Source organism: Pseudozyma flocculosa, assembly GCF_000417875.1.
Source record: "Pseudozyma flocculosa PF-1 unplaced genomic scaffold scaffold00001, whole genome shotgun sequence".
Lineage (NCBI taxonomy): Eukaryota > Fungi > Basidiomycota > Ustilaginomycetes > Ustilaginales > Ustilaginaceae > Pseudozyma > Pseudozyma flocculosa.
In genome coordinates this window covers 1,108,078-1,130,519 of record NW_006920869.1, presented here as the reverse complement: position 1 = coordinate 1,130,519, position 22,442 = coordinate 1,108,078, and the positions used below count along the sequence as shown (strand labels likewise).

Here is a 22,442-nt window from a genome sequence, read left to right as displayed (position 1 = left end):
GGGCCCGGACCGTTACCGTTACCCGTAACGACCGACCTACGTCCGACCGGGCCGGACCGTTACCCGTCCCGGTACCCGTAACCTACCGTCCCCTCCCCCTCCCGTTCCCCTCCCTCCTCCTCCCCCCTCCCCCCCCCCCCCTCCCCCCTCTCTTCTCCAGGCCGAGGCGGAAAAGTTCCGCGGCACCGCCGTCACGACGGAGCGGTTCGCCGAGTGGCGCAAGGCGTTCGAGGCCGAGATGAAGGCCAAGGCGGCCAAGGAGGAAGAGGCCAAGATGGCGAAAATGTCGCCAAAGGAGCGCGAGGAGTACAAAAAGTCGAAAAACAAGCCGACGGGACGCCAGCTCTTTGAGCGCGGCGGCAGCTTTGTCGACGACGACGACAAGGCCGAGGACGACGCCCAGGAGGTCGACTGGGCCCTCTATACGCGCGAGCAGCGCGAGCGCGAGCGCATCGAGGAGGAGCAGAGGAGGGAGCTCGAGGAGCAGGCGCATCGATTGGCCCTCGCCGACGACGATGATGACGACGAGTAGGGCCGGTCACCGCGCTCGAGCTGTATAGACAGGGGGACTGCCATCTTGGCCTGCATGAACCGGTGTGTCCCTCGACCTCGTTGCGACAATCGCAGACTGTCGTGGCCGCCAGACTGGCCGATCGGCCGAATGGTGGGACCGCATGTCTCGATTGGAAAGCACCTCGCACAAAGATCACACCGGTAGCACTCGTGTCACACAACTGCAGGGTCGTCATGGAGAATGGGACGGGAGGTGGTACAAGGTTCGTCGTCTTTTTGTTGGTGGTACGTTCTTGGATGTCGCTGGCCGCTTCACCGAGGCGCCTACTCGCGCCTCTTGAGGCCGGCGATGAGGATGGTGGGCTTGCGGAGGAAGCCCTCAAAGGTGGGCAGGTCCTTGTCCGGCTCGGCAAGGACAATGTCGTACCGTCGGAAGATGGCGGCGATGAGCAGCGACAGCTCCATCATGGCCACGTTGCGGCCGACGCAGGCGCGCGGGCCGACGCTGAACGGGATAAAGGCCTTGTCAAAGTTCTTGCGCGCGTCGGGCGCGAGCCAGCGGTCCGGGTTGTACTCCTCTGCGTCGTCGCCGTACACCTCCTTTTCGCGGTGCACAGTGTAGGCGGGGACCGAGAGCGTGGTGCCGGCGGGGAAGAACTTGCCGCAGACGGTGGCGCCGCCGGCGGGGATGACGCGGGGCAGGCCGATGGCCGAGGTCGAGTGGTAGCGGAGCGACTCGGAGAGGACGGCCTGGAGGTAGGGCAGCTCCTGGACGTCGCTGTGGAGGGGGACGTCCTCGGAGTGCTTGAGCTCCTCGTCGAGCTCGGCCTGGAGCTTGCGCATCTTGTCCGGGTGGGTGGCCAGGTGGTAGACGATGGCGCACGACGAGTTGGACGTCGTGTCGGAGCCGGCAATGAGCTGGGTGAGGGCCTCGGCGGTGAGCTCCATCTTGCCCATCGGCTCGCCGCGGTCGTCCTTGGCCGACTGCAGCTTGGCCAGCAGGTCCTCGCGCTCCGATCCGTTCTGCAGGCGGTCGTTGACGCGCGCCAGGGCGATGCCGGTGAGCTTCTTGACCGAGCGGAGGCGGCGCTCGAACCAGGGCAGCTTGAGCAGGTAGGGGCGCATCCAGGTGGGGGCGAGGCCCATGGTGCCGCTGAACTCGCCGCGCTCGTTGATGATGGTGACGGCCGAGCAGTAGTCGACCTTCTTGTTGCCGTCCGAGTCCTCGTACTCGACCTTGGCCTCGTCGACGCCCTTTTCGAGCATGCCAAAGGTGGATCCGAAGGCGAGGTCGCCGATGGCGTCAAAAGCGAAGAAGTTGAGCCACATCAGGACGTCGAGCCAGGCGCGACCCTTTGTGCCGGGGCGCGGGCCCTCCTTCTGCTCGTCCTTGGCCTTGGCGCAGAACTCGTCCCAGCGGTCGAGGAGCATCTGGATCTCGCGACGGATAAAGGGCTCGAAGGCGGTGATGGTCTTGGGCGCAAACGTGTGCGAGACAATCTTGCGCTTGCGCGTGTGCTCCGCCCTGTCGCGCGTGTTGAACAGGCCGCGCGGGAAGGGCCTCGGCGGGACAAAGGCGTCGTAGTACTCGGGCTTGAGGGTGCCGGTTCCGTGTCCGTAGACGGGGTTGAGGGCGTCGTGGTGGGCGATCGAGACGTGGTTGGGCGCGATACGGACAAAGGTGCCGTACTTCTGGTGCTGTTCGTGAACCGACTGGAAGCGGTGGCCATTCATGGCGGTGCGGAGCAGCCAGAAGTCGGAAAACTTGGCGGCGAGGGGGCCGGGGATGCCGATGAGGTGGGTGCGCTGGAAGAAGGGCACCACCACGACGGCGGCCACAACGGCGAGCAGCGTGACGGCCAGGTGGGCGAGCGAGCTGGTGGACCACTCGACGGCGGCGCGGCCGTAGCTGAGGATGTCGGCCTCGACCATGGCGAAGGCGGCGTGAGGAGAAGACGCAGCGGTAGGTCGGACGAAGGAGGAAGCAGTCGGAGGGAGAAAGAGCGAGTGCCAGAGGACGGCGTTGGCTTTCGTCGCTGTTGCTTGCGGAGCTGTCCGATGAGCGTATGAGGGTGGGTTGACGGGAGGGGTCCGTAGAGGATAGCGTGGTATTTAAACAGCGTGGTGTCGGAGAGGAGGCAGGCAGGGGGTCGGCGTGACCAGGCGGCAGGGAGGCGGGCAGACAGGGCCATTCGGGGTTGACGGCGGTGGCCTCTGCCGTGGGTATCGCGGGAAGGCTTCCCCGATGCCCCGCAGGCCCTGGACCACCGATCGGGACCAACGAGTTTGGGCCGCTGCGGGGGCCAAGTCAGCCAGAGAGGCAGGGCCATTTGTCGGGGGTTCCTGGCCTGAGAGCCTGGTCTGGCCGTGTCACGCGAACGAAGCTTCGTAACGAGGGCCGCCGTGCGTGCTCTGCCTCGGCTGGCTGGCCTCTCTGCTGCCGATGGACGGACCCTGGGCTGTGCCTGCCTGCCTGCTGCCTGTCTGCCTGCCTGCCTACCTGCGTTTGCCAAATTACGAAGACCGCCCCGCATCATCAGCCAGCCAAGCAACCCGGCCTGCCTTTTTTCCCGCCGCCCCCCGCTTTTTTCTGGCTGCCCCACAGCCCGGCCAAGTGGCCGCTCAGCCCGAGGGCCAGTCGCGCCGGTCGGATTTGCAAGCCGGTCCAAGGTTCCCGGCCCAGCCTTCGACCTTTGCAACACCAAACGAGCCCACACCTCGCCCTCGCCGCCCTCCGCCGTCGACCGTCGCCGCTCAACGCTTGGCTGCCCGGCCACGCGCTGCTCCACGGCCTCGTCTCGTTCTGCTCACAGCCACCACGACCCCAACTCGTCAGCGCCCCCTCGCCAGTCAGGGTGGACCGCGAACGTGTATAATGCAATGAACGTGGTGACTTGTGTTTCGACGGGGACAGTAGTGGCAGGAATACAGCAGCAATGCGAAGGCAGCAAGCAGAGAGTCTACAACACTGCTACTCGGCTCTACTTCTTTCGCAGATCCTCCAGGCCGTCGAGGTAGGCTGGCACCGGCCCGGTGGCCACTGTCATCTGCTCGGACACCTGAACCTGCGCCGGGCTGGACCGGTGGCTGCCGTGGGCCATCATCTGCGAGTGCGCGTACGGGTGGGCTCTCCCCAGCTCGAGGTCGTCGTCCTTGCCTGTGGACAGCGAAAACTTCTCCTGCGACGCCGAGTGGACGTCGACAGTCAGATGGACCGAGTTGCTCTCCGAGTTGGAGCGCATCCCGAACGCCTCGGGCAGAGCGTGCCCGTCGTCCTTGTTGAGGCGGAAGACGTTCTTGATCTTGGCGCCCGCCGTCGACGACGAGCCGTTGGACTTGTACCCGAGCGACGAGCCGTACGCACCGCCGCCGCTGCCGGAGCTCCCCTGCCCCTGCGACGACACGACCGGCTTGACCTTGTCGCACAGCATCATGTAGAGGCGCGTCGCGACAATCAGCGACACGGTCTGGGTGGGCACGTTGAGGATGTTGCTCATCAGCGGGTTGAGCTCGGCATAGGTAAACGAGACGAGGAAGACGTTCATGACGAGCGTGGCGCCAAAGTAGAAGATGCCCTGCTCGACCAGGATGGTGCCGATCCGCGAGCGCGTGGTCATCGCCATGACGCCGGCCACGGTGAGGAGCAGCACGATGGCATCGAACACGACCGTGGCGATGAACTTGACGCCGTAGATCTTGGGGATGGGCAGGAAGGTGCAGGTGCCCTGGTTCTTGATCCACACCGGCCCGGGTCCCTCGATCCACACGGCCTTGACGTCCGGCACGCCCGCCATCCAGATGCCCACGAGGGCGAGGAAGAGGATGGTGACCACGGAAGCGACCACCTTGAACGCCCGGCCGTTCCACACCGCGACGGCGCGGAAGGCCAGCAGCCCGGAGCAGCAGCAGGTCATGACGCCCATGAGCGCCTCCGAGGCGTACACCAGCGCGTTGCACTGCAAAAAGGCCGGCGGCTCGGCGACGGCAAAGGTGACGGCGATGTATGGCCAGAAACCGAGCTTGGCAAGGACGTAGAGGAGCTGCGGCCACTTGCGCGAGCCACGCCTGCCCGTGATGAGGTCGAGATCGAAGCGCCAGGTGTAGCTCAGGTCGCACACCGCATAGCCCAGGCAGATCATGACCATGAGCTTGGCCGCCTGCAGCTCCTTGGCGATCTCGGCAGGGTCGGACCAGTTTGTCATGGTGAAAGTGTGAGCGGGGTGAGTGGCCTGGGAAGAGAGGGAAAGGCCGGGTCGAGATAAGGACGGGGAGATGTAGAGTCGACCGGGGGTCACGGCTAGAAGACCGCCCGTCTTTATAGCTCCTCCTCCAGACGATGTCAAGTCCGTCGTTTGAGCAGAGCCGGTCGGCTCACACCAGCGGGCTCGCTGAGGGTCACCGACGGCTTCAGCAGCTAGATGGGAGCCGGTGTTGGGCTCAAGGTCCGCAACGACGTCCATTCGCTCCGGCGTTGCCCTCGCAAGGGTCGCTGGGTCCGATGCAAGGGCGGAAGCAGAAAGATCTCGGAGGTGCTACTGCCAGGTCCGTCGTTCTAGCGGCGATGCGGATCTGGCTTTGGCATGAAGTCGGGCCGACACACCGCCGGACGGCTCGCTCTGAGGGAGAAGGGTACGAACAGCGGTCAGTGCTGACTGACAAGTCACCTGTGGGACCAGGTTGGCCATCGGTAAGACTGAGGCCAGGGGCGCGGCCGCACCGCGACGAGCGACTTGGCGCACGTACTGGACGCTCTTCTCAGCTTGGGTGGCGTGCGGTGCCTGCGTTGCGTTGCAGCGGCCCTGCCTTCGTCGAGCTTGCAGCCGGTGAAGCGCCAGCACCGGCGCCAGGTGGTCGAGGCCCAATCTGCGGCACATGTCAACCATGCCAGTAAAAGTCTGGCCGCCTGGCCGTGGGAAGGAGCAAGGGGCTTTCAGGCAGCGAAGACATGGGAGCACGTCGGGTCCAGCGCCACCTTGGCTCGTCAATGTCGCTCAGTCTGCCTGCCACAGATCTGCTCGCGAGCAACAAACGCTGACCTTTCTGCTGGTTGCACGGAGTAGGGCAGGGCAAGCAAGGAAATTTCGCTTCCCAGAAGGTGGCGGCGAGCGGGGCTACACATGGTGCAGGACTGTCTTCACCCCTGGCCCGCCTTATCTGAAATGCCAACCTGACTCTGCCGACGGTCTCGCCTGAGCGCCGACAGCGTGGCGAAGGAGGCGGCATGCGCGGGTCCTCGTTGCCTTGGCACAACCTGACTAGGGCGCAATGGTCGCAGCGTGTTGGCTGCTGTTGGGAGCGTCGTCGACACCTGCCCCAGTGGAGGCCACGGTCGGAACGAAGTGCTTCAGTGCCAGAGCCGACCTGACCAAGACCCACTACAGTCTGTCAGTCTTTTGTCTTGTCTGAAACTGCCCTTGTACCAACCTTGACTGCAGCCCTTGCACTGACCAGCTTGCTGTTGACACTCTTACTCATTGCAGTGCTGACGGCTGCTGGTGCTCGCCAAGATGAGTATAGAATTCCGCTCTCCGTTTCGGGACGCTGGTCGCGAGGACGGGTGCCGAGAAGAGAACCCTTGCAGCGGCTGCAGACCCTGGGACCGCACACGAGGCAGGCCGCTGGTCGGTCTTGTCCGTCCTAAAAGGCAAGCCTGACTTGCAATCGTGCTGGTCAAGCTGGCCCCTTCTTCCTGACGCCAGGGTGTTGGTCTTCCCCGTTCTCAGCTGTTTGATAGGGCAACCGTGCAACACGATGGCAGCTCAGACACGGTACCATGCGACGCTGGGCGGCATCTTCCCAACGATCCCGTGTCAGCACCTGGGCATTGAAGCTCCTGCGCTAGTGCTCAAGAGTGCCGTTGGCGCTGGAGCCGGGGCACGGAGCCGCCGTGGCAACTGTACCTGAGCGCATCTGGCTGGAATGGTGATGGTGACGGCCACACGGGTCGCGGACCAGCGCCGGCAGCCCGAGGCGAAGCTCGCTCGCAATTGACAACTGCCGTCTACCTCGAGGCGTCTTGTCCATCTCGCAGCCAAGTTGACCTTCCCTTTAATGAGCGATGATCATCCCATGACATTTCCCGCAGCCGGCAGAGGCCGTTACACCAAAAAGATGAGGATCAAGAGCGCCACCTCAAAGACTGTGACAACGACGGTTGTCACGGCGACCACTGAGCCCGCCGTCACAAAGCTCTTGACGTAGATTCCGCGGCGCGGTGCAATGGTCTGCTCGAGGGCAGTCGAGACGGCGATGCGATCGGTCTCAGTGCCGCCAGTGGACGCAGGTGGTTGTGATGACGCGGGCCCTTGACCGTTGCTCTCCGGCTGTACAGCGGGTTGCAGCTCAATGTACCGGTCCTCGTTTTGAACGGCGTTGCGGTATCGATAGACGGCGATGGGGATGAAGCCGACGGCAAAGAGCGAGTATGCCAAGCCTGTGGAACGAGGGAGAGAGATGGGGTTCAGCCAGTGCCCGTCGGCCAATGCCGTCGGCAAGGGCGGCGACGGCACTCATCGACAGGACCACGACAACATACCGACGTAGAAGAACTTTTCCTGAAAGAGGCGCAGGATGACGACGGCATAGCAGAGCTGGCCGAGGGCGGTGCGAGCATAGGCTCCGTCAAAGGTGCGCTGGACGGCGCGGTAGTCGACAAGATCCTCGCGGCTGAGCACCTGCTCTTGAGGATCGCCGCTGACCGCCGGGCCGTTGGCGGCCGACGGGGCGACGGCCATGGCGACGTGGGCGGGATGGGGTGGCCGAGAGGGACGTAGGTCCGAGCGCGATGTGACGGCCCGGCGCTGGCGGAGGACGGTGATGTCGGATGTTGCTTGCCTGCTGCTCAGAGGTGGCCCGGTGATGGAAGTCGAGCCGAGCGAAGGCAGCAGGCTTGGTAGGAGGAGGCCAGCGGGTCAGAGGTCGGCTCGATACAGTAGTAGCAAAGGCGCCGAGATGCCGCTGCAGGTCGAAGAGGCCAGGCGTTGGGCCCAGAGGCGGTCTCTCTGTCTGACAGGCGCCGACTGGCATGGCCCGAACGCAGGCGGGCAGGCCATGTAGCCGTTTGACGGAGACCTCCACCCTTTTTGGTGACATCGGCGCCTTCTTCCCTCCTTCATCATCATCGTCATCAGCAGCGCCTGCGCCCTTTCATCGCTGCCTCCTCGACTGTATCCGCCCCGCTACTCACCGAGGCTTTGCCCCCACTCTCTCCCCGCAGCCCACCCCGTCCTGCCGCCGGTCCGCAGCCGTAACCCCGGACTCCGCACGTCCCCGCGACACCACAATGACCCTATATAGAGCCTGCCGGACCGCTTCTCATCGCGACCTGCACCCCGCCCCAGCACCTCCCTGACACCTTAACTCTGGCCCACTATGGATCCGACCAATCTGCCCCAGCGCAACACTCCCCACTGGTCCCTGTACCAGCGCGAGTGCTTCGAGTCCGGCACAAAGGACCACAAGCTGCCGCCCTTCAACACCCATCCCGACGAGCTCGAGGATCTGGCCCGCCAGCGACTCAGCAGCGGCGGTTGGAGCTACGCCAGCTGCAACGCCGGCCTCGGCACCACCCACCTCGCCAACCGCGACGCCTTCTCCCACTACCACATCATCCCGCGCATGCTCGTCGACACCAACCAGCGCGACACCAGCATCGAGCTCTTCGGCAAGAAGCTCAGCGCGCCCATCTGCTTTTCGCCCGTCGGCATCAACAAGATCTACCATCCGGAAGGAGAGCTGCCCGTGGCCAAGGTCGCAGGAGAGCTCGGGCTGCCGTACACGCTCTCGACCGCCGGATCCGTCTCTATTGAGGATGCCGCTGCGTACAATGCTCGAGGTGCGGCAGAGGGCTGCGCAGGCGGCAAGGGCGCCCAGTACGAGGACGGCCTGCGCTGGTTCCAGCTCTATCTCCCGCACCAGGAGGACCTCGCTACGTCACTGCTGAAGCGGGCCGCCAACTCTGGCTTCGAGGCGTGCATCATGACGCTCGACACCTGGCAGCTCGCATGGCGTCATCTCGACGTGGCGCTTTCCAACTACGGCTTCTACCGCGGCATCGGCGCCGAGATGGGCCTCGGCGATCCTGCCTTCTTGGAGCTCCTGAAGCAGCGCGGCATCGACAAGGACGCCGACGCCAAGGCCGTCGGCCGTACCTGGATCGACCAGATCTGGCACGGCAAGGCTTTCAGCTGGGAGCGGATCCCTTCAGTCATCCAGGAGTGGAAGGAGCTGTCCGGCGGCAAGCCGTTCTTGCTCAAGGGCATCCTCAGCGTCGAGGACGCCATCCGCGCCAAGGAGGTCGGCTGCGACGGCATCGTCGTCAGCAACCACGCCGGCCGACAGGTCGACGGGTCCATCTCGAGCCTCGAGGCGCTGCCCGCCATCGTCGACGCCGTAGGCTCGCAGATGGAGATCCTCTTTGACTCTGGAGTTCGCGGTGGGTCCGACGTATTCAAGGCGCTTGCCCTGGGCGCCAAGGCCGTCATGATTGGCCGCCTGTGGATCTACGGGCTGTCCATCCAGGGCGAAGAGGGCGTGCGACACGTTCTCAGAAGCCTCCTGGCCGAGTTCGACATCCTCATGAACGTCGGTGGCTTCCGCACCATCGGCGAGATCGACCGATCAGCCATCCGGCCATCGGCGGTCATCCCGTCAGCCAACGGTCGGCTGTAGTGTCCATGCGCCGCTCCCTCGCCGCCACTCGTTCTCCCGACTTCGGCACAGCAACCACGGAACAGCTTTCTCTTCGACACAAGGCTGCAGAAATCGACCGTCGTTCGAAAGGAGCTCAGGATATATTCGTCGGGTCGTTACACGGCGCGAGTCTTGGCTTCGTGAGGCTTCGTGGAAGGGCTTGGGGCGGATATGCGGTCAAATGGCCGCAAACACCACGATGGCAACGGCCGCAGCTCCAGCAGCAAGCGCAGTGGCCGAGCAGCGGGTGGCAGCGTTGGGCGCGCCCTGCGACGATGCCGACTGGCTCGGCTGAGGGATGAAGCTGGCCGCGCTGCCACCTTGGCCGCCGTTGCCGTTGCCGTTGCCGCCACCGCTACCGTCGCCGCCAGCGCTGCCGCCACCGCTGGATCCGGAAGTGGGAACGTAGAAGGTGGGCGACGGCGCCGAGGAGCCGGTTGCCGTGGCCGAGCCGGAGCGCGAGGCAGTTGCAGAGGCCGACCAGGCCGCCGTGGCAGATCCGGACACGGCGTCGCCGATGCCGCCGGAGGATCCGCCGCTGTACTGCAGGGACTTGCGGCAGGCGGTCGAGTAGCCGTTGCGGCTGAGGAGGCACTCGCTGGCGGTGGTGCGGTCGTTTGACATGTACAGGATGCAAGCCTCGAGGACAAACATGGTGACGTCGGTGCCGGCCGCCGACTCGATGCCGCATCCGCCGTCGTAGCAGCGCGCCATCTCGAGGGCCTTGTCGGCGCAGAAGCACGAGAGGAAGGCGTAGGTCGTGTCCGGGCACGACTTGTACAGGTCGTAGCTCGAGGTGCAGTCGTCGCTGGCGCACTTGGTCGTGCCCGCCGCCCGGCTCGGTGCGGCCGACGACGAGGCGGAGACGGCCGAAGCCTGGCGAGCCTCGAGGGCAGGCGCAGTCTTGTGCTCCGAGAAGAAGGCGATGAGCGAGGTGGCGTTGACCGCGTCCTGGGAAGGGCTGGCCACCAGGCTGCGGAACTCGCCGAACTTGTCAAAAGCGAGCAGGTCGGCGCTTGCCTGCTGAGCGGCCAGCAGGAGCGCGGAGAGGGCGGCGAACGTCTGCATAGGGCGTGTCGAGCACCAGGGGGAAGTAGGGTGGCATGGTGAGCATCCTCCCGGCCTCAACACTCTCGCAAGGAAACCTCGGACCGGCTCACCTTCATAGCGGTAAATGGGGCTTTCTCGAGAGTGGTGGCGGGGAGATGTGAAGAAGGGCGAGGGGCGCTCAGTCCGGGTCGTCCTGATGCCAGATGGACCTGCTCTTATACTCGACGCCGCTCCGGCTCTCTAGCGCAGAGTCATGAACAGCTGCCGCCCGCCACCGCTGCGTCTCGTCGGGCCTCTCACCGCGCCGGAGGGGCATTGCATCCGCACCCATGACAGAGTGGAGCTCCTCTTGCAAGAGCGCCATCACGTTCGCTTGAAAGGGGGGCGACTTTGCGCCGCTGGCTGTACGCCTCTTTGCCACTCTGCGAGGAACAGCACGCCTCCCTTCATGCCATGACGGGGACCGACAATGGTCACGAGCCTGATAGCGAGGCGGGCCACCGCTCGCCTTAGGTGCCGCCTGGTAGAAGCGAGGATGCAAGAGGACGCAGGCTCGACGGCGATGTTCGTGCTGGGCTATGGCAAATGTGGTGCTGCTTCCCACGGTGCGTTCGCATCTGTCGCTCCGGTATCTCAAGCTCTACAGGCACGGCGCTCGGAGCTGGCTGGTGACTCGAGAGCATGACTTTATCGTGATCAGCTTGGAGCTGTAGCTATCAGAAAAGGCGAGGCCGGCTGCTGTTGGGAGATCCGTCGGACGCATGGCGCACCGTTAGCGTCGAGCTCTGAGGCTAAGATGCGTATGTACAGATCATGCAACGGCTGGCCAGCCGTTGCACGCACATCCCATGAAGCTTCATTGCCACGGTGCGAGGGCGTACGTCGAGGTCGGGGCGAAGACCTCCAGTCCCCGCGGGGGGTGCATGCCAAGCCTCGAGGGAGGTGCTCGCTAACGGTGCCATGACCGCGACGGGACGAAGGTCCGGCAGAGGGCCGCAAGGGAAAGTTCTGCTCGACGCCGTGTCACCAGCGCACCATCTCGTCTAGAGGGAGCGAGAAGGGGCGTCGCACGTGGGACGTGCGGAGTTGGACGTTCCGTAGACAAAGAAGGGCGTGCTTTCGGGTTCGTCGGCCGTGAGCTGGGCCGGCGGGGAAGTCTTGGCAGCTCCACGTCGCCGATGGAGTGGAATCGGGACACCAACCCGATAGTCGTTCCTACTCTTCCCACTCGGATCCGGCTGCTCGACACGCAGGGCCGCAGGTACGGCGCAAGCGAGACGTGAGGCTTGGACCCTGCCTTGAATCAGCTCCAGACGAAGCAGAAGCATGCAGGCGTGCTTCTGACAGGCCCACTGCCCTGGTCCAGGGCAACGCCAGCAGGCCTGCCTTTCACGATCGCAGCGGCCCCTATTCGATGTGGAGTTGGCTCGAGTCTACGCCGCCAGCTCTTACCATATCTGGGCCATTGCGCCCTTGCTTGCCCGCCTGCTTCGGTGGCCCCTATCATAACATCACATACCGCTCTCCGTTTCGGGACGGACGCCGATGGTTGCGCTTCGTCACGAGGACCGGCCTAGCTGGACCGTACCGTTGCCCTAGCCTGGCTAGGCCGCGGCGCCCGCATCGGCAAGTGGGGGGTTGGATCGGTCGGATCGACCCGAAGCAAGGTGGGTTGCCAGCGGGTTCTCTTGGCCAGCGACCCGGCCGGCCCTGCTTCTGCTTCTTAAAGAGCACGGCAAGGCAAGGCAGGTACGGCATCGCCCCCCAGCTTCCTCATCACCATCATCGAGGCCCAGAGAAGCGACTGCTCTCGGGTCAGTCGCCACCGCCCGCATCCTCACCGACCGCCATCGACCTTCCTCCGACACGGAGACCCAGCCCGATCCCCTCGGCGGCACCCACCTGTCGCGCCCCTCGTTAAACATGCCCACTTCGGACGCCCTGCGCGCGGGCCTCTTCCTCCTGCTCGTCGCGGCCGGCTGCCTCTGCCGCTCGCACTTTCGCAGCCGCTGCGGAGCGGAGGGCGACGATCTAGCCTGGGAACTGGAAGAAAAGTCTACGATCAACTTCCAACCGCCCCGTTCCGCAACGGACGCTAGGCCGCCCAATCTGCTGCACCTCACGGATGGCGCAGCGGCTGCAGACCAGCATGGGCGCGGACGCGGCCTCACCCGCCAATCCTCTGCCAACCGGCGAAAGCAGAACGGCTCGGGCCTGCACCTCGTCGAGCAGCACCTCGTCGACAAGCTCTCGGCCAGCTTCGATGATGTCCAGAGCCGTCGCGCTCGGTCCAGCAACACCTCATCTGACGATGCTGCCATGGATACCGCCACCACCGCCTACACGCCCAAGCGCAGCCTGGGGATGCTCGACCTGCCCAGCCTCGAGAGCCTCTGCCTCGACATCAGCGCATCGGCGTCACCCTCGGCCCTCGAGGCCCACTTCCCGGCCGCGCAGCTGCGACCCTACTAGACCTGTCGCTCAGACCTCCTCCCTCTCCGAGCCAAGGCGGGCAGCGGCCCCTCACCATCCAAGATACCCACGCACCTGCTTTCGCCGCTGAACGCCGGGCCGTTGCCAGCTTCCACGCTCGTCGCCGGCGGCAGGATCCTTCTTATTCTCGCTGCCATCGACGCAGCCCGTCGCCAACCCTCTCCCCCTCTCTCTACGACCAAGGGTCCCCACCGTCTTCCCACGCCAACGGCGACAGCGACATGCGTCTCTCTACTAGTACTGCTGCCCCAGCCCCCTTTGCCTGCTCTCTTGCCTCGCAGCGCACCGACCGTCCATGCCGACGCCGGTGCAGCTCTGCACGGCAGCTGTCGACCTCTTCTTCCAGTCTCGTCTAGCCTCCCGACCGGGCGCTCCCAGGCCTATATAACATGCTGTACACTACACATCCTTTTCCGTCTCCTGCAACAGAGCCCCTTCTGCCTGCGATTCCCCCCTCACCCCCACCCCCACCCCCCCCCCTTGCAGCGCCTACTGTAGGAGATGTTCTACAGCGCCGACATCCTCTCGAGGAGGAAGGAGGGCCTCGGCCTTGTATGGTAAGCGGCTCTTGCCCTCGTCGTCGTCACCTGTTCCAGCACCCCTGGTGTCTAACGGACGACAGACTGACCCCCCTTGCCTCGCTCGTCGCGGCTGTGGTGATCCAGGCTCGCCGCGACCCTCGGTGATCGCAGCGTAGTGCGCAAGCTCACCCGCCGTGACTTTCTCTCAGTCGACGTCACCCGCGTCTGGTGAGCCGGGAAGAACCCCATCCCCCTACGATGGGCTAGCCGCCGTCTGACCATAGTCTGCATTGCTCGCGTGGTGCCCCTTGCCAGTCGGAGCGTGGCTGAGCCGCCGGAGCCGATGGCGCTGCGCCTCTCGAGCCAGCTCATGTTCGGCATCGTCCGCATCTTCATCCATCAGGTGAGGCCGTCGAAAGAGGCCCTCATGCGGCGCTTTCATCGCATGCGCAGCGTTAGGCTGACCGTTTTCTCCCCCTACGATGACTCCGACGACGCGGACGACAGAGCGAGATGTGGATGACCGACGTGGCCAACGTCCACGCGTCGCTGCGCAAGAGCATCTCGGCGATCCCCACGCCGCCGGGCAAGGAAAAGGCTCTGCTGCCCTCTGTCGACATGCGCACGCCGCTCGCCAGCCTTGGCGCCATCACGCTGCCGGTCGACACGGCCTTCTACGCGCTAGACTTTGACCCGACCTTCCTGATGGATCTGCCGGAGCCGTTTGCGCTGCGAGCCGCGACGCCCGTCGGCATCGCAGATGGCTTCCTGCCCGTCACGCCGCCTCGGCCGCCCCGATACGTGGTGCCTCCGGAGCGCATCACCCTACCGGCGCCCGTGTACGAAGAGGAGCCGGGCATCGCGCGCATCGGCGTGCCGCGCGGGGTCGAGGAAGGCATCGAGGAGCTCGAGTTCCCGCCCGTCGAGATCGAAGAGGAGGAGATGCCCTTCGATCTGGGCCTAGAGGTCGGCGTAGAGCCCGAAGAGTTCCCAGAAGAGGCCATGCCGCTCGCCGAGCCCACCAGTGAGGCGCCCGAGTTTTTCCCGGAGCTGGCGCCTGCCGAGATCGCCGTCCCTGTGCCTCCCGAAGCGCCTCCGCTCGCCATCGCGCCCGAGGTGGCAGTCGTCGCGCCGCCCGTGCCACGAGCCCGTCGACCGCGCGCAGTCCGGGCCATCGAGGACGTCGAGACCGAGCTCACCGACGAGGAGATGCGCGACGGACGAGCAAACTACGAGGCCATCATGGAGGAGCAGCGGGTCGTCGTCCAGCTGCGCGCCAGGCAGCGCCAGATGGAGCGCGCCGCCCACAACCTCATCTTCGGTCCGCCCGCCGACTTTGCGGCCGCACCCGAGCTCCTAGACCTCTGGAGGACCACGGCGGGCGCCAACCTCACCGCCGTCGATGAGCGCTTCCGCGCCGCCAGGAGAGCAGCGGTCGCAGGTCCTCCTCCTGCGGTGGAGGTCGCTCCCCCTGTGCCGCGGCCGATGGAAGAGGAGATATCCCCGCCCGCGGCGCCGCCGTCGGAGATCTCCTTCGAAGAGGTGGCACGCGGCCTCTCGCCCGCCGAACTGGCCAGGCGCCAGGCCGAGCTACCGCCCTGGCAGGCTCTGGCCGAGCGCCGCCGCGAGGAGTCGATCTCGGGCTTGCCGCCGGGCATGGAGACGGTCAGCGAGATTGCGCCGGGCGAGTTTGTCGTCGAGACGCCGACCGGCCTGCGGAGGGTGCGAGTGACGCCGACCCGACGTCCGCCCTCGATCTCATTCCCCTCGCCCGGTGCGCCGTCGACGATCGAGGGGTTCGAGCTCGGTCCTCCCCCGCCGCCGTCGCCCCTCATCCCCGCCGCGCCTCCGCCGCCTGTGCTGCCGCCGCCCGAGGAGTACCCGCACCCGGACGTTGTCTTCCAGCAGGACCTCGAGATCGAGACGGCCAACTTCCTAGAGTACGCCAAGGTGGTGCGCGACGAGCTCGAGGACTCGTTCCTCTTCTTTAGCGACCTGGCGCCCGTCGCGAGCAGCTCGCCATCGGTGGCCGCGCAGGCCTTCTACCACGTCCTTGCCCTCACCCAGAGCAGGAGGATGAGGGTCAAGCAGGACGAGCCATATGGCGAGATCGAGATCCGCATCATTGATTAGTGCCGAGTGTAGTGCCATAGGCGGGGAACATGCTGAGTGTCGAAGGCGATGTCGAGGTCATAGAATGTTGTACAATAGCGAGAGAAGCTCCGCAGAGATGGATGCGATCATAGTCATGTGTTGGTCGAGCCGAGGCTGTCGTAGCTGTGATGCTGGAGCGATGCTGGTGTCCCTGGTGCTGCTTGTGTCGGTGGTCGCATAGTGGCGAGGGGTGCAAAGGCCGTTCCGACGGGCGGCGAGGTGGGTCGGCGGCGCTGGAACGACGTCGCAGCGCTTCGAGCCACGCTATCGGAGCTCTTCAGGCCAGTCGTGCCTCTGGCGGTGGGTGCCTTGCGCACCGAAGCGCGGGTTGATGGGGAACTCGAGCCCTGAAGCTGGTGCTCTCCCGACGGGGACTGGTTGCGAGACGGCGACCGGACGGGCAGGGGAGGATCTGGGCGGGGGTGTCAGCGGTTCGGAGTGCGCTGCTCTGTCGGGATATCGGCGGCGCCCCAAGGCGACTCACGTAGCCAAGTCCACATGCTGGGCCCTAGCGCCAGCTCCATGTTGACCTTCCAGGCACCCTTGCCCTTCACCCTCGTCCGCTCCGCATGTTGTGGGCTCCACCGCTTCTGGAAGCTCATTCGCCGGGCGTGCTGCTTCTCTGCATCGGCCCCGCTCTCGCCATCGCTGCCATGTTGAGGAGACGGGACGGCTGCTTCCTGCCGAGCGACGGTGGCGCCATTGCCCTGCTCGTCTGGCCTGGCGACCGCCATGCCGAGCTCGTCACGCCCACCGATCCACCAAATGTTGCCCGTCGTTGTCCAGCTGCCCCAGAGATGGTTCCACCGCTTCTTCATGTCCTTCTTCTCCTTGAGGTGCAGGCCACCTAGCCCGCCGCTCCGCTTGCGCTTCTTCTGCTGAGCGCTTCCATCGCCACTGGGCGAAGACAGGCTGGACTGGTAGCCGAACCAGCGGTCCATGAGCACCTCTTCGCGGCCCTTGACCCGGTTGACGCCGAGGTGCTCGATGGTGGTGAGGTTGTGCGAGGTGAGGAAGATGTGGGTGAAGAGCAGCGCCGAGGTGAAGAGCGTGAACATGGCCGAGAGGGCGAGCACCGAGATGAGGTAGCCGTCGACGCTCCAGCCCGACCCGCCGTTGCGCAGCGACTGCACGCCGCGGTGGAAGTGGAAAGCGGTCGAGACCAGCACGTAGACTTCGAGCAGCGTGACCCAAAACACGAAGACGAAGAAGAATTTTTGGTTCTGCGCCCCGACGCAGCCGCCGACCCAGGGGCAGTGGTGGTCCATCTTGAGGACGCAGGCGTTGCACTTTTTGCAGTGGTGCGTGCGTGGCGGCTTGACGATGCGGCAGCGGTGGCAGTAGAGAGACTGTGCCGAGAGTGGTGGTGGGCTGTTTTGCGGCTGGCGGCTGGGCTCCACTGGGCCGTTCCACTTTTGCTGTGGGAACGGCGGTCCTGCCGGCGAAGCAGCGAGCTCGGCCTGCTGATGTTGCTCGCTCTCTTCCTGTGCGCCTGCGCTAGCTCCGAGGGCGGCCGCTCCGACGCCTCCCAGCGCTCCTGCGACGCCGGCTTCAGGCAGTTCGCTCTCCTCCCGAGCCCCTTCCCCCGTTGCGACAGGTTCAGCCGAGTCCCTAGCAGCTTGGGCGTCCATGCTAGGCCCAGCTTCGAGTTCCGCATCCGCTGAAAGCGATCCGGGAAGTACGCGCATGCTCTCGGTGGATGCGCCGCGGACCGCGTAGAAGTCGTCCCGCTCCGCGAGCACCGATGGGTACGGGCGGGCGTGGCCGGCGTCGGACGGCTCGTGGCCATCGGCCGAGAGGTAGACGGACTGCGACATCGAGGGTCGGATGTCGATGGGCTCAGAAGCTGTGCTGGGGAGGGCAGGGAGCCGCGGAGCTGCCGCCTGCTGGCTATGATCCGGATATGGCGGACGGTAGGGCGTCGAGCCAGGATGATCGGGCCCAGTCAATGGTGGCGGGGGGTCCGAGGTCGGTACGTAGTCCTTGGCGTGGCCCGGCGGCGTGGCGACGACCTTGACGTACGACCAGATGGTCATGAGCCAGAGCGGCACAAAGGCGGCGAGAAGCCCGATGCCGGTGCCCCTCGGTCCGAGCACCTGGCCTGCCGTCGTCTGCCGGATCATGGGGGCGCAGAGCCTCCAGATGTACATGGCAAAGATCCACGAGAGGATGAAGAAGACGATGGGAATGAGCAGCTTGCGTACGAAGATGGAGTCGCCATCCTGCTCCCGCTTGATCTCGGCCTGGGTCCGGCTGACTTCGAGGCGCTCGTTGAAGCGGACAATGATGGCAGTGCAAGACTCGATGCCGTCGATGCAGTCCTGAACGCATTCGGGCGGCGCCGCACCGCCTCCGGAACCGTGGCCGTCGTTGGTGCGAGAGCGAGGGCGCTGGCGAGTAGCTCGGCTGTGGGCCGAGGACGAGGCCTGCTGTTGGGTCTGCCCATCGGGAGATCCGGACCACGGAGCGGCCGCCGCCGCCTCGAGATCGTAGGACTGCGACGGACGACGGCCGTTGCCGTCATGTTGTTCGCAGTCGCCGTCGCCGTCGCCGTCTGTCGAGACGGCCTTATTCTGGAACTTGTGATTCGAGCTGGACAGGCGCTCGGGGGGTTCTACGTGGGTCTGGGAAGAGGTCGAGAGGTACGAGGCTGCCGCTCCGGCATCGCCTGCCTCCCAGCTGGCCGGCATGGTTGCGGCGTCGGTGGTGGCGGTAGCGTTGGTGTTGACAGTGCCGAATGGGCAGCGTCGAGCCTGTGTTAGAGGTGATAGAGGCAAGCGCTAATCGTGATACATGATGTCCGGTGGGTCCGAGGTCGAAGATGGTCGAGGTGGGTCAGGGCATGGATGACGAGCGAGTGGCCGCCTGGCTGTGTTGTTCCCGCAGCCCTGGTGGGCCCCTGTTTGGGCTGCGTGGGTGTGTTGCCAGGCCCGGCCAGGCCAGGCTGGCAGGCCAGGCTCCGCTCCGATGTGCCGGACGAGGGTCCGGGCTGGTTTCCAATAATGCGCGGCAGAGGCCCGATGACATGGGGCCTTGGCAACTCCTCGGCCCGCAGCGACGTTCGTGATCTCGTGGCTGAGTAGCGAGCAGGGAAAGGGTAGCGGTTGGCAGGCGCTAGTTATGTAGGCGGATCGGCCTCCTGGGCGGCGACCTTGGCTTTCTCTTCGAGGAGGCCCGCAGTGAGGCTGCTGTGGATGTGGGGGATGGGGGAGATCCTGGCATGCGGTGGTGCCGTAGGCGAGCTGCGATGGTCGTTCCACACCGGCCACGTCCGCCCGTCTGTGTGTCGCCAAGCTGCATCGCCACCACCACCACCGCCACCACCACCACCACCACCACCACCACCACCACCACCACCACCACCACCATCCCCCTTCGCTTAGCCCTGCAACATCTTTCCCCGCTCGCCGACATCGTCGCCCTCGTCCGCTGGGCTTGAACGCCCGCCATGGCCCGCCAGCACTCTGCGGTCAACGTCGACGACGACGACCACGACGACCAGCACCATCACAACGACCACCACCCCAACCACCTCATCGACCCGTCGCCCGAGGAGGAGAAGCGCATCCTGCGGCGCAAGCTCATCAGCCTCTCTGGCTCCGTCATTGTCGCACTCAGTGCCGGCTCCAACTACGCCTTCAGCTCGTTCGCCCCGCAGCTCCAGGAGGCCCTCCATCTCACCTCGACCCAGATCAACCTGATCGGCATCGCTGGCAATGCCGGAGTCTACCTTTCGTCGCCGCTCTGGGGCCGCTTCATCGACAAACGCGGACCCAGCATCGCCATGCTCACCGGCGCCATCATGGTCCCGCTCGGCTACGGCGGTCTCTCGTACGCCTACCGCCGCAAGTCGGTCGACACCCCCACCACCCTCCTCGTCCTGCTCAACCTCCTCACCGGCCTCGGCAACAGCGGAAGCTTCACTGCTGCCATGAACGCCCAGGCAAAGTCCTGGGGCGGTTCCAGGAGGGGTACCGCCACCGCGCTCGTCCTCTCCGGGTTCGGCCTGAGCGCCTTCTTCTACTCGACCCTCTCCCACGCCCTCTTTGCCGACAACACGTCCGACTACCTCCTGCTCCTCGCCTTTGGCAGCATGGCGAGCATGCTCATCGGCCTGGCCATCGTAAAGCCCCTGCCGATCGTCGAGCACCACCACCATCACCACCACGATCGCCGCCGTGAGAGCTACGGTGGGGATGGAGAGGAGCGCGCGACCGGCAGCCGGCGGAGCAGCGGCGGCGCGCTCGGACCACCGCACGGCTACACGCGCCGGCGCACATCGTCCGAGATTGGGGCCCGCACCGCCATCTGGGACGAGACGCCGTCGATCGACAGCGGCTGCAGCGATGACGAGTGCGACGACCGAGTGGGCCCCAGCGGCAGCAGCGCCGATGGCCGCAACGACCGACTGCGCCCGCGGGCCGACGACGACCTTCGCCACCACGACGAATCGGACAACGAGGGCGCGGCGCCCATCTCCGAACGGCAGTCGCTGCTGCCCGGCCGGCCCGAGGCCAAGGCAATCCAGGCAGAAGAGGCGCCGGCGGGCCAGATCGACATCTCTGGCAAGAAGCTGTTCAAGCAGATCGACTTCCTGCTCCTCTTCTGCGTCATGGCGCTCGTCTCGGGCGCCGGGCTGCTGCTCATCAACAACGTCGGCACCATCACCAAGACGTTGTGGGACTACAACCACCGCGACACGCCCGAGCTTCTGAGCGGTCGCAGCGACGGGCTGCTGCACCCCGAAGCCATGGTGGCGGCGACGACGGCCGAGTACCTCGAGGCGCTCAAGATGTCGGCCAAGGCGTCGGTGCAGAAGCTGCAGGCGCAGCAGGTGTCGGCCATCTCGCTCTGCAACGCCTCGGGCCGCATCATCATCGGCCTCCTCTCCGACTTCCTCGTCAACCGCACCGGCTCGGCCAGCCAGCGCGTGTGGCTGCTGATTGTGGTAACGACGCTGGCCTTCCTCTCGCAGCTGCTGGCCGCGCTGCCTCGCACCATCCAGACGGTGCACCAGCTGCTCGGCGTGTCGGTGCTCACCGGCCTCTCGTACGGCACGCTGTTTGGCCTCTGCCCCGTGCTTATGTTTGAATGGTTCGGCATGAAGCACTTTAGCCAGAACTACGGCTTCCTCAGCCTCAGCCCCGTCATCGCCGGCAACATCTTCAACCTCCTCTTTGGCCGCATCTACGACTCGCACGTCCCGTCGGCTTCGGTTGGCGGCGGAAGCGGGAACGGTGCGCCCGGCGCGCTCGACGTGCGGGCGGTGCTGGACGGCGGGCTTTGGCTGCAGGTGCGCGAGGTGCTGCAGGCGACGACGGCGGCCGGCGACGGAGCGCACCACTTCTGCCTCGACGGGCCCGAGTGCTACCGAAAGGTGTTTGTCGTCACGACCCTCGGCAGCGTGATCGCCGTTGCGGCCAGCGTGGTTCTCATCGCGCGGAGGGCCGGCGGCGACGGGGGGCTGGCCCGGATGCTCCGTGGCGGCGAGGCGTGAAGGCAAGCAGCCGGCGCTCGTTTTCGTAGATTCGCGAGTTTCCCATTCCCATTTAGACGCCATCTTGGCGCCCCAATCTCCACGCTCTTTTCGCCCGCTGTGGTCGCGCAGCAATGTCTGGTAATCGGATCTGAAGCATTCGCATCGAGTGTCGAAGTGTGATGGGAGTGGCTGTCATCCTTGTTTGAGTCGAGGGGAGGCGAGGCGGGTAGTGATGATGCGACGCGGGTGCGAGTTGTTGACGAGCGGGTAGTTGGCGGCTAGTTCGACTTTGGCAGGATGCTCGAGAGGTTGGTGGCGGGTTTGAGGAGCCAGTCTATGCTAAAGAAGCGGGCCGTGAGGCCGCCAAAGCGCCTGTACCTCGCGAACGCTGTCAGGAAGATGGGTCGGATTGGCGTGGCAGAGATGAGAAAGTCGGTATTGGGTCCGAGGGGGTCAGCGAGGGCGCCGTCAAAGGCTGCCCAGGATCAGGGCGACGATCCGATCCTCACTCACCCCAATAGCTCCACTGTCTGCCGAGGTACTTTCCCAAAAAGGGACAGAGGAGGACCTGTACGGTGAGTTGGAGCTGGCGGATGCCCTCGTCCCACTCGAGCTGTGCGAGCCTGCGTTCCTCTTCGCTGTCGTAGCTGTCCCAGCTATCCCTCGATTCCGCCTCGCTCGCCTCGCTCTCGCTCTCGCTCTCGACGTCGTCGTCGTCGTCGTCCACATCGGATCGTGTTGAGGAAGACGAGGAGCGACGACGATGTGTGCGCGCACGCTGGTGTCGTGTCCTACCGGCCGAGGAGTGGAGATGGAGATGCGAGAGTAGAGAGGTGGGGGAGAGGTCGTCGAGGTACCCCGATGTCGCGGTCGATGGTTGGTTCGTCATGCTGACGTCGTTCTCGGCACGGTAGCAGCGGTGAAGAGGAGCGAGGTTTGGCGTGCGAGTATCCGGAATAGTCGATGGGGCCCGACGGCGCGGCAGGTTGCAAGCGTCGAGATGCGAGACGATGGTGATGGTGGAGATGATCCTGGCCCCAACGTCGTTGCGTGGATTGGTCAGTCTGCCCTGGCCTCGCCTCGCCTCGCCTTGCCTCCACTTCTTGGCTGGCCCGACCGCAGGCGCGCGCCAACCTGAACCAACCTCCTGCCCGCCGCACAAGTCCCAGGCGACGGCAGCAAACAGCACCACCATCAGCCACCTTTCGCTCACCCTCCGCTCAAGCTCCACAGCAGAACACAGCCCTGGACAGGGCGGGGGCAGCGACCGGGAAAGAGTTGTACATGATTCAGAGCATGGGCATCGACGCAAAGGATACATTTAGGCGGCTGCCAACCGGAGGGCGCGGCACACAGGCGGGGAGGATGTAGGCTACCTCCAGCCACCCCCACCACCGCCACCGCCGCCAAACTGGGACTGTGCGAAGCGATCCGGGTGCATGCCCGCCGGCGGACGGTTCATCGACGGCGGCGGACCGGGTGGCGGTGCGCCCGGGAAGCTCGGTGGCGGTCCGGGTGCCATGCCCGGCGGCTGCATCGGA

The 22,442-nt window shown here is 65.4% G+C and overlaps 12 protein-coding genes across 12 annotated transcripts in view; 5 read left to right on the top strand and 7 right to left on the bottom strand.

Moving 5' to 3' along the window:
• The window catches only part of PFL1_00404 (uncharacterized protein), a gene marked incomplete at both ends in the record, with an annotated part of 1,465 nt that extends 933 nt beyond the window's left edge, over positions 1 to 532 (top strand). Inside the window, one exon of the mRNA XM_007877900.1 lies at positions 161 to 532. Within this exon, the coding sequence (XP_007876091.1) occupies positions 161 to 532 (372 nt within the window). The remainder of the gene's footprint in view (positions 1 to 160) is intronic.
• Positions 533 to 837: 305 nt separating this feature from the next.
• On the bottom strand, positions 838 to 2,445 carry PFL1_00403 (uncharacterized protein; the record flags this gene model as incomplete). Its single annotated transcript, XM_007877899.1, has 1 exon — positions 838 to 2,445. One exon carries the CDS (start codon positions 2,443 to 2,445, stop codon positions 838 to 840), a length of 1,608 nt encoding a protein of 535 aa, XP_007876090.1.
• Positions 2,446 to 3,494: 1,049 nt separating this feature from the next.
• PFL1_00402 (uncharacterized protein) lies at positions 3,495 to 4,715 on the bottom strand (the record flags this gene model as incomplete). Its single annotated transcript, XM_007877898.1, has 1 exon — positions 3,495 to 4,715. One exon carries the CDS (start codon positions 4,713 to 4,715, stop codon positions 3,495 to 3,497), a length of 1,221 nt encoding a protein of 406 aa, XP_007876089.1.
• A 1,896-nt stretch (positions 4,716 to 6,611) lies between these two features.
• Positions 6,612 to 7,247, bottom strand: PFL1_00401 (uncharacterized protein; the record flags this gene model as incomplete). Its single annotated transcript, XM_007877897.1, has 2 exons — positions 6,612 to 6,946; positions 7,049 to 7,247. The coding sequence occupies 2 exons, from the start codon at positions 7,245 to 7,247 to the stop codon at positions 6,612 to 6,614; spliced, it is 534 nt and encodes a 177-aa protein (XP_007876088.1).
• A 637-nt stretch (positions 7,248 to 7,884) lies between these two features.
• PFL1_00400 (uncharacterized protein) lies at positions 7,885 to 9,183 on the top strand (the record flags this gene model as incomplete). The annotated part of the gene is made up of 1 exon (XM_007877896.1): positions 7,885 to 9,183. One exon carries the CDS (start codon positions 7,885 to 7,887, stop codon positions 9,181 to 9,183), a length of 1,299 nt encoding a protein of 432 aa, XP_007876087.1.
• A 198-nt stretch (positions 9,184 to 9,381) lies between these two features.
• On the bottom strand, positions 9,382 to 10,370 carry PFL1_00399 (uncharacterized protein; the record flags this gene model as incomplete). Its single annotated transcript, XM_007877895.1, has 2 exons — positions 9,382 to 10,266; positions 10,365 to 10,370. The coding sequence occupies 2 exons, from the start codon at positions 10,368 to 10,370 to the stop codon at positions 9,382 to 9,384; spliced, it is 891 nt and encodes a 296-aa protein (XP_007876086.1).
• Positions 10,371 to 12,177: 1,807 nt separating this feature from the next.
• On the top strand, positions 12,178 to 12,726 carry PFL1_00398 (uncharacterized protein; the record flags this gene model as incomplete). The annotated part of the gene is made up of 1 exon (XM_007877894.1): positions 12,178 to 12,726. One exon carries the CDS (start codon positions 12,178 to 12,180, stop codon positions 12,724 to 12,726), a length of 549 nt encoding a protein of 182 aa, XP_007876085.1.
• Positions 12,727 to 13,248: 522 nt separating this feature from the next.
• PFL1_00397 (uncharacterized protein) lies at positions 13,249 to 15,401 on the top strand (the record flags this gene model as incomplete). The annotated part of the gene is made up of 4 exons (XM_007877893.1): positions 13,249 to 13,304; positions 13,413 to 13,496; positions 13,584 to 13,671; positions 13,776 to 15,401. The coding sequence occupies 4 exons, from the start codon at positions 13,249 to 13,251 to the stop codon at positions 15,399 to 15,401; spliced, it is 1,854 nt and encodes a 617-aa protein (XP_007876084.1).
• Positions 15,402 to 15,686: 285 nt separating this feature from the next.
• PFL1_00396 (uncharacterized protein) lies at positions 15,687 to 18,112 on the bottom strand (the record flags this gene model as incomplete). Its single annotated transcript, XM_007877892.1, has 2 exons — positions 15,687 to 15,796; positions 15,907 to 18,112. 2 exons carry the CDS (start codon positions 18,110 to 18,112, stop codon positions 15,687 to 15,689), a joined length of 2,316 nt encoding a protein of 771 aa, XP_007876083.1.
• Positions 18,113 to 18,870: 758 nt separating this feature from the next.
• Positions 18,871 to 20,919, top strand: PFL1_00395 (uncharacterized protein; the record flags this gene model as incomplete). Its single annotated transcript, XM_007877891.1, has 1 exon — positions 18,871 to 20,919. One exon carries the CDS (start codon positions 18,871 to 18,873, stop codon positions 20,917 to 20,919), a length of 2,049 nt encoding a protein of 682 aa, XP_007876082.1.
• A 260-nt stretch (positions 20,920 to 21,179) lies between these two features.
• PFL1_00394 (uncharacterized protein) lies at positions 21,180 to 21,790 on the bottom strand (the record flags this gene model as incomplete). Its single annotated transcript, XM_007877890.1, has 2 exons — positions 21,180 to 21,289; positions 21,415 to 21,790. The coding sequence occupies 2 exons, from the start codon at positions 21,788 to 21,790 to the stop codon at positions 21,180 to 21,182; spliced, it is 486 nt and encodes a 161-aa protein (XP_007876081.1).
• Positions 21,791 to 22,273: 483 nt separating this feature from the next.
• PFL1_00393 (uncharacterized protein) overlaps positions 22,274 to 22,442 on the bottom strand; it is a gene marked incomplete at both ends in the record, with an annotated part of 5,450 nt that continues 5,281 nt past the window's right edge. Inside the window, one exon of the mRNA XM_007877889.1 lies at positions 22,274 to 22,432. Within this exon, the coding sequence (XP_007876080.1) occupies positions 22,274 to 22,432 (159 nt within the window). The remainder of the gene's footprint in view (positions 22,433 to 22,442) is intronic.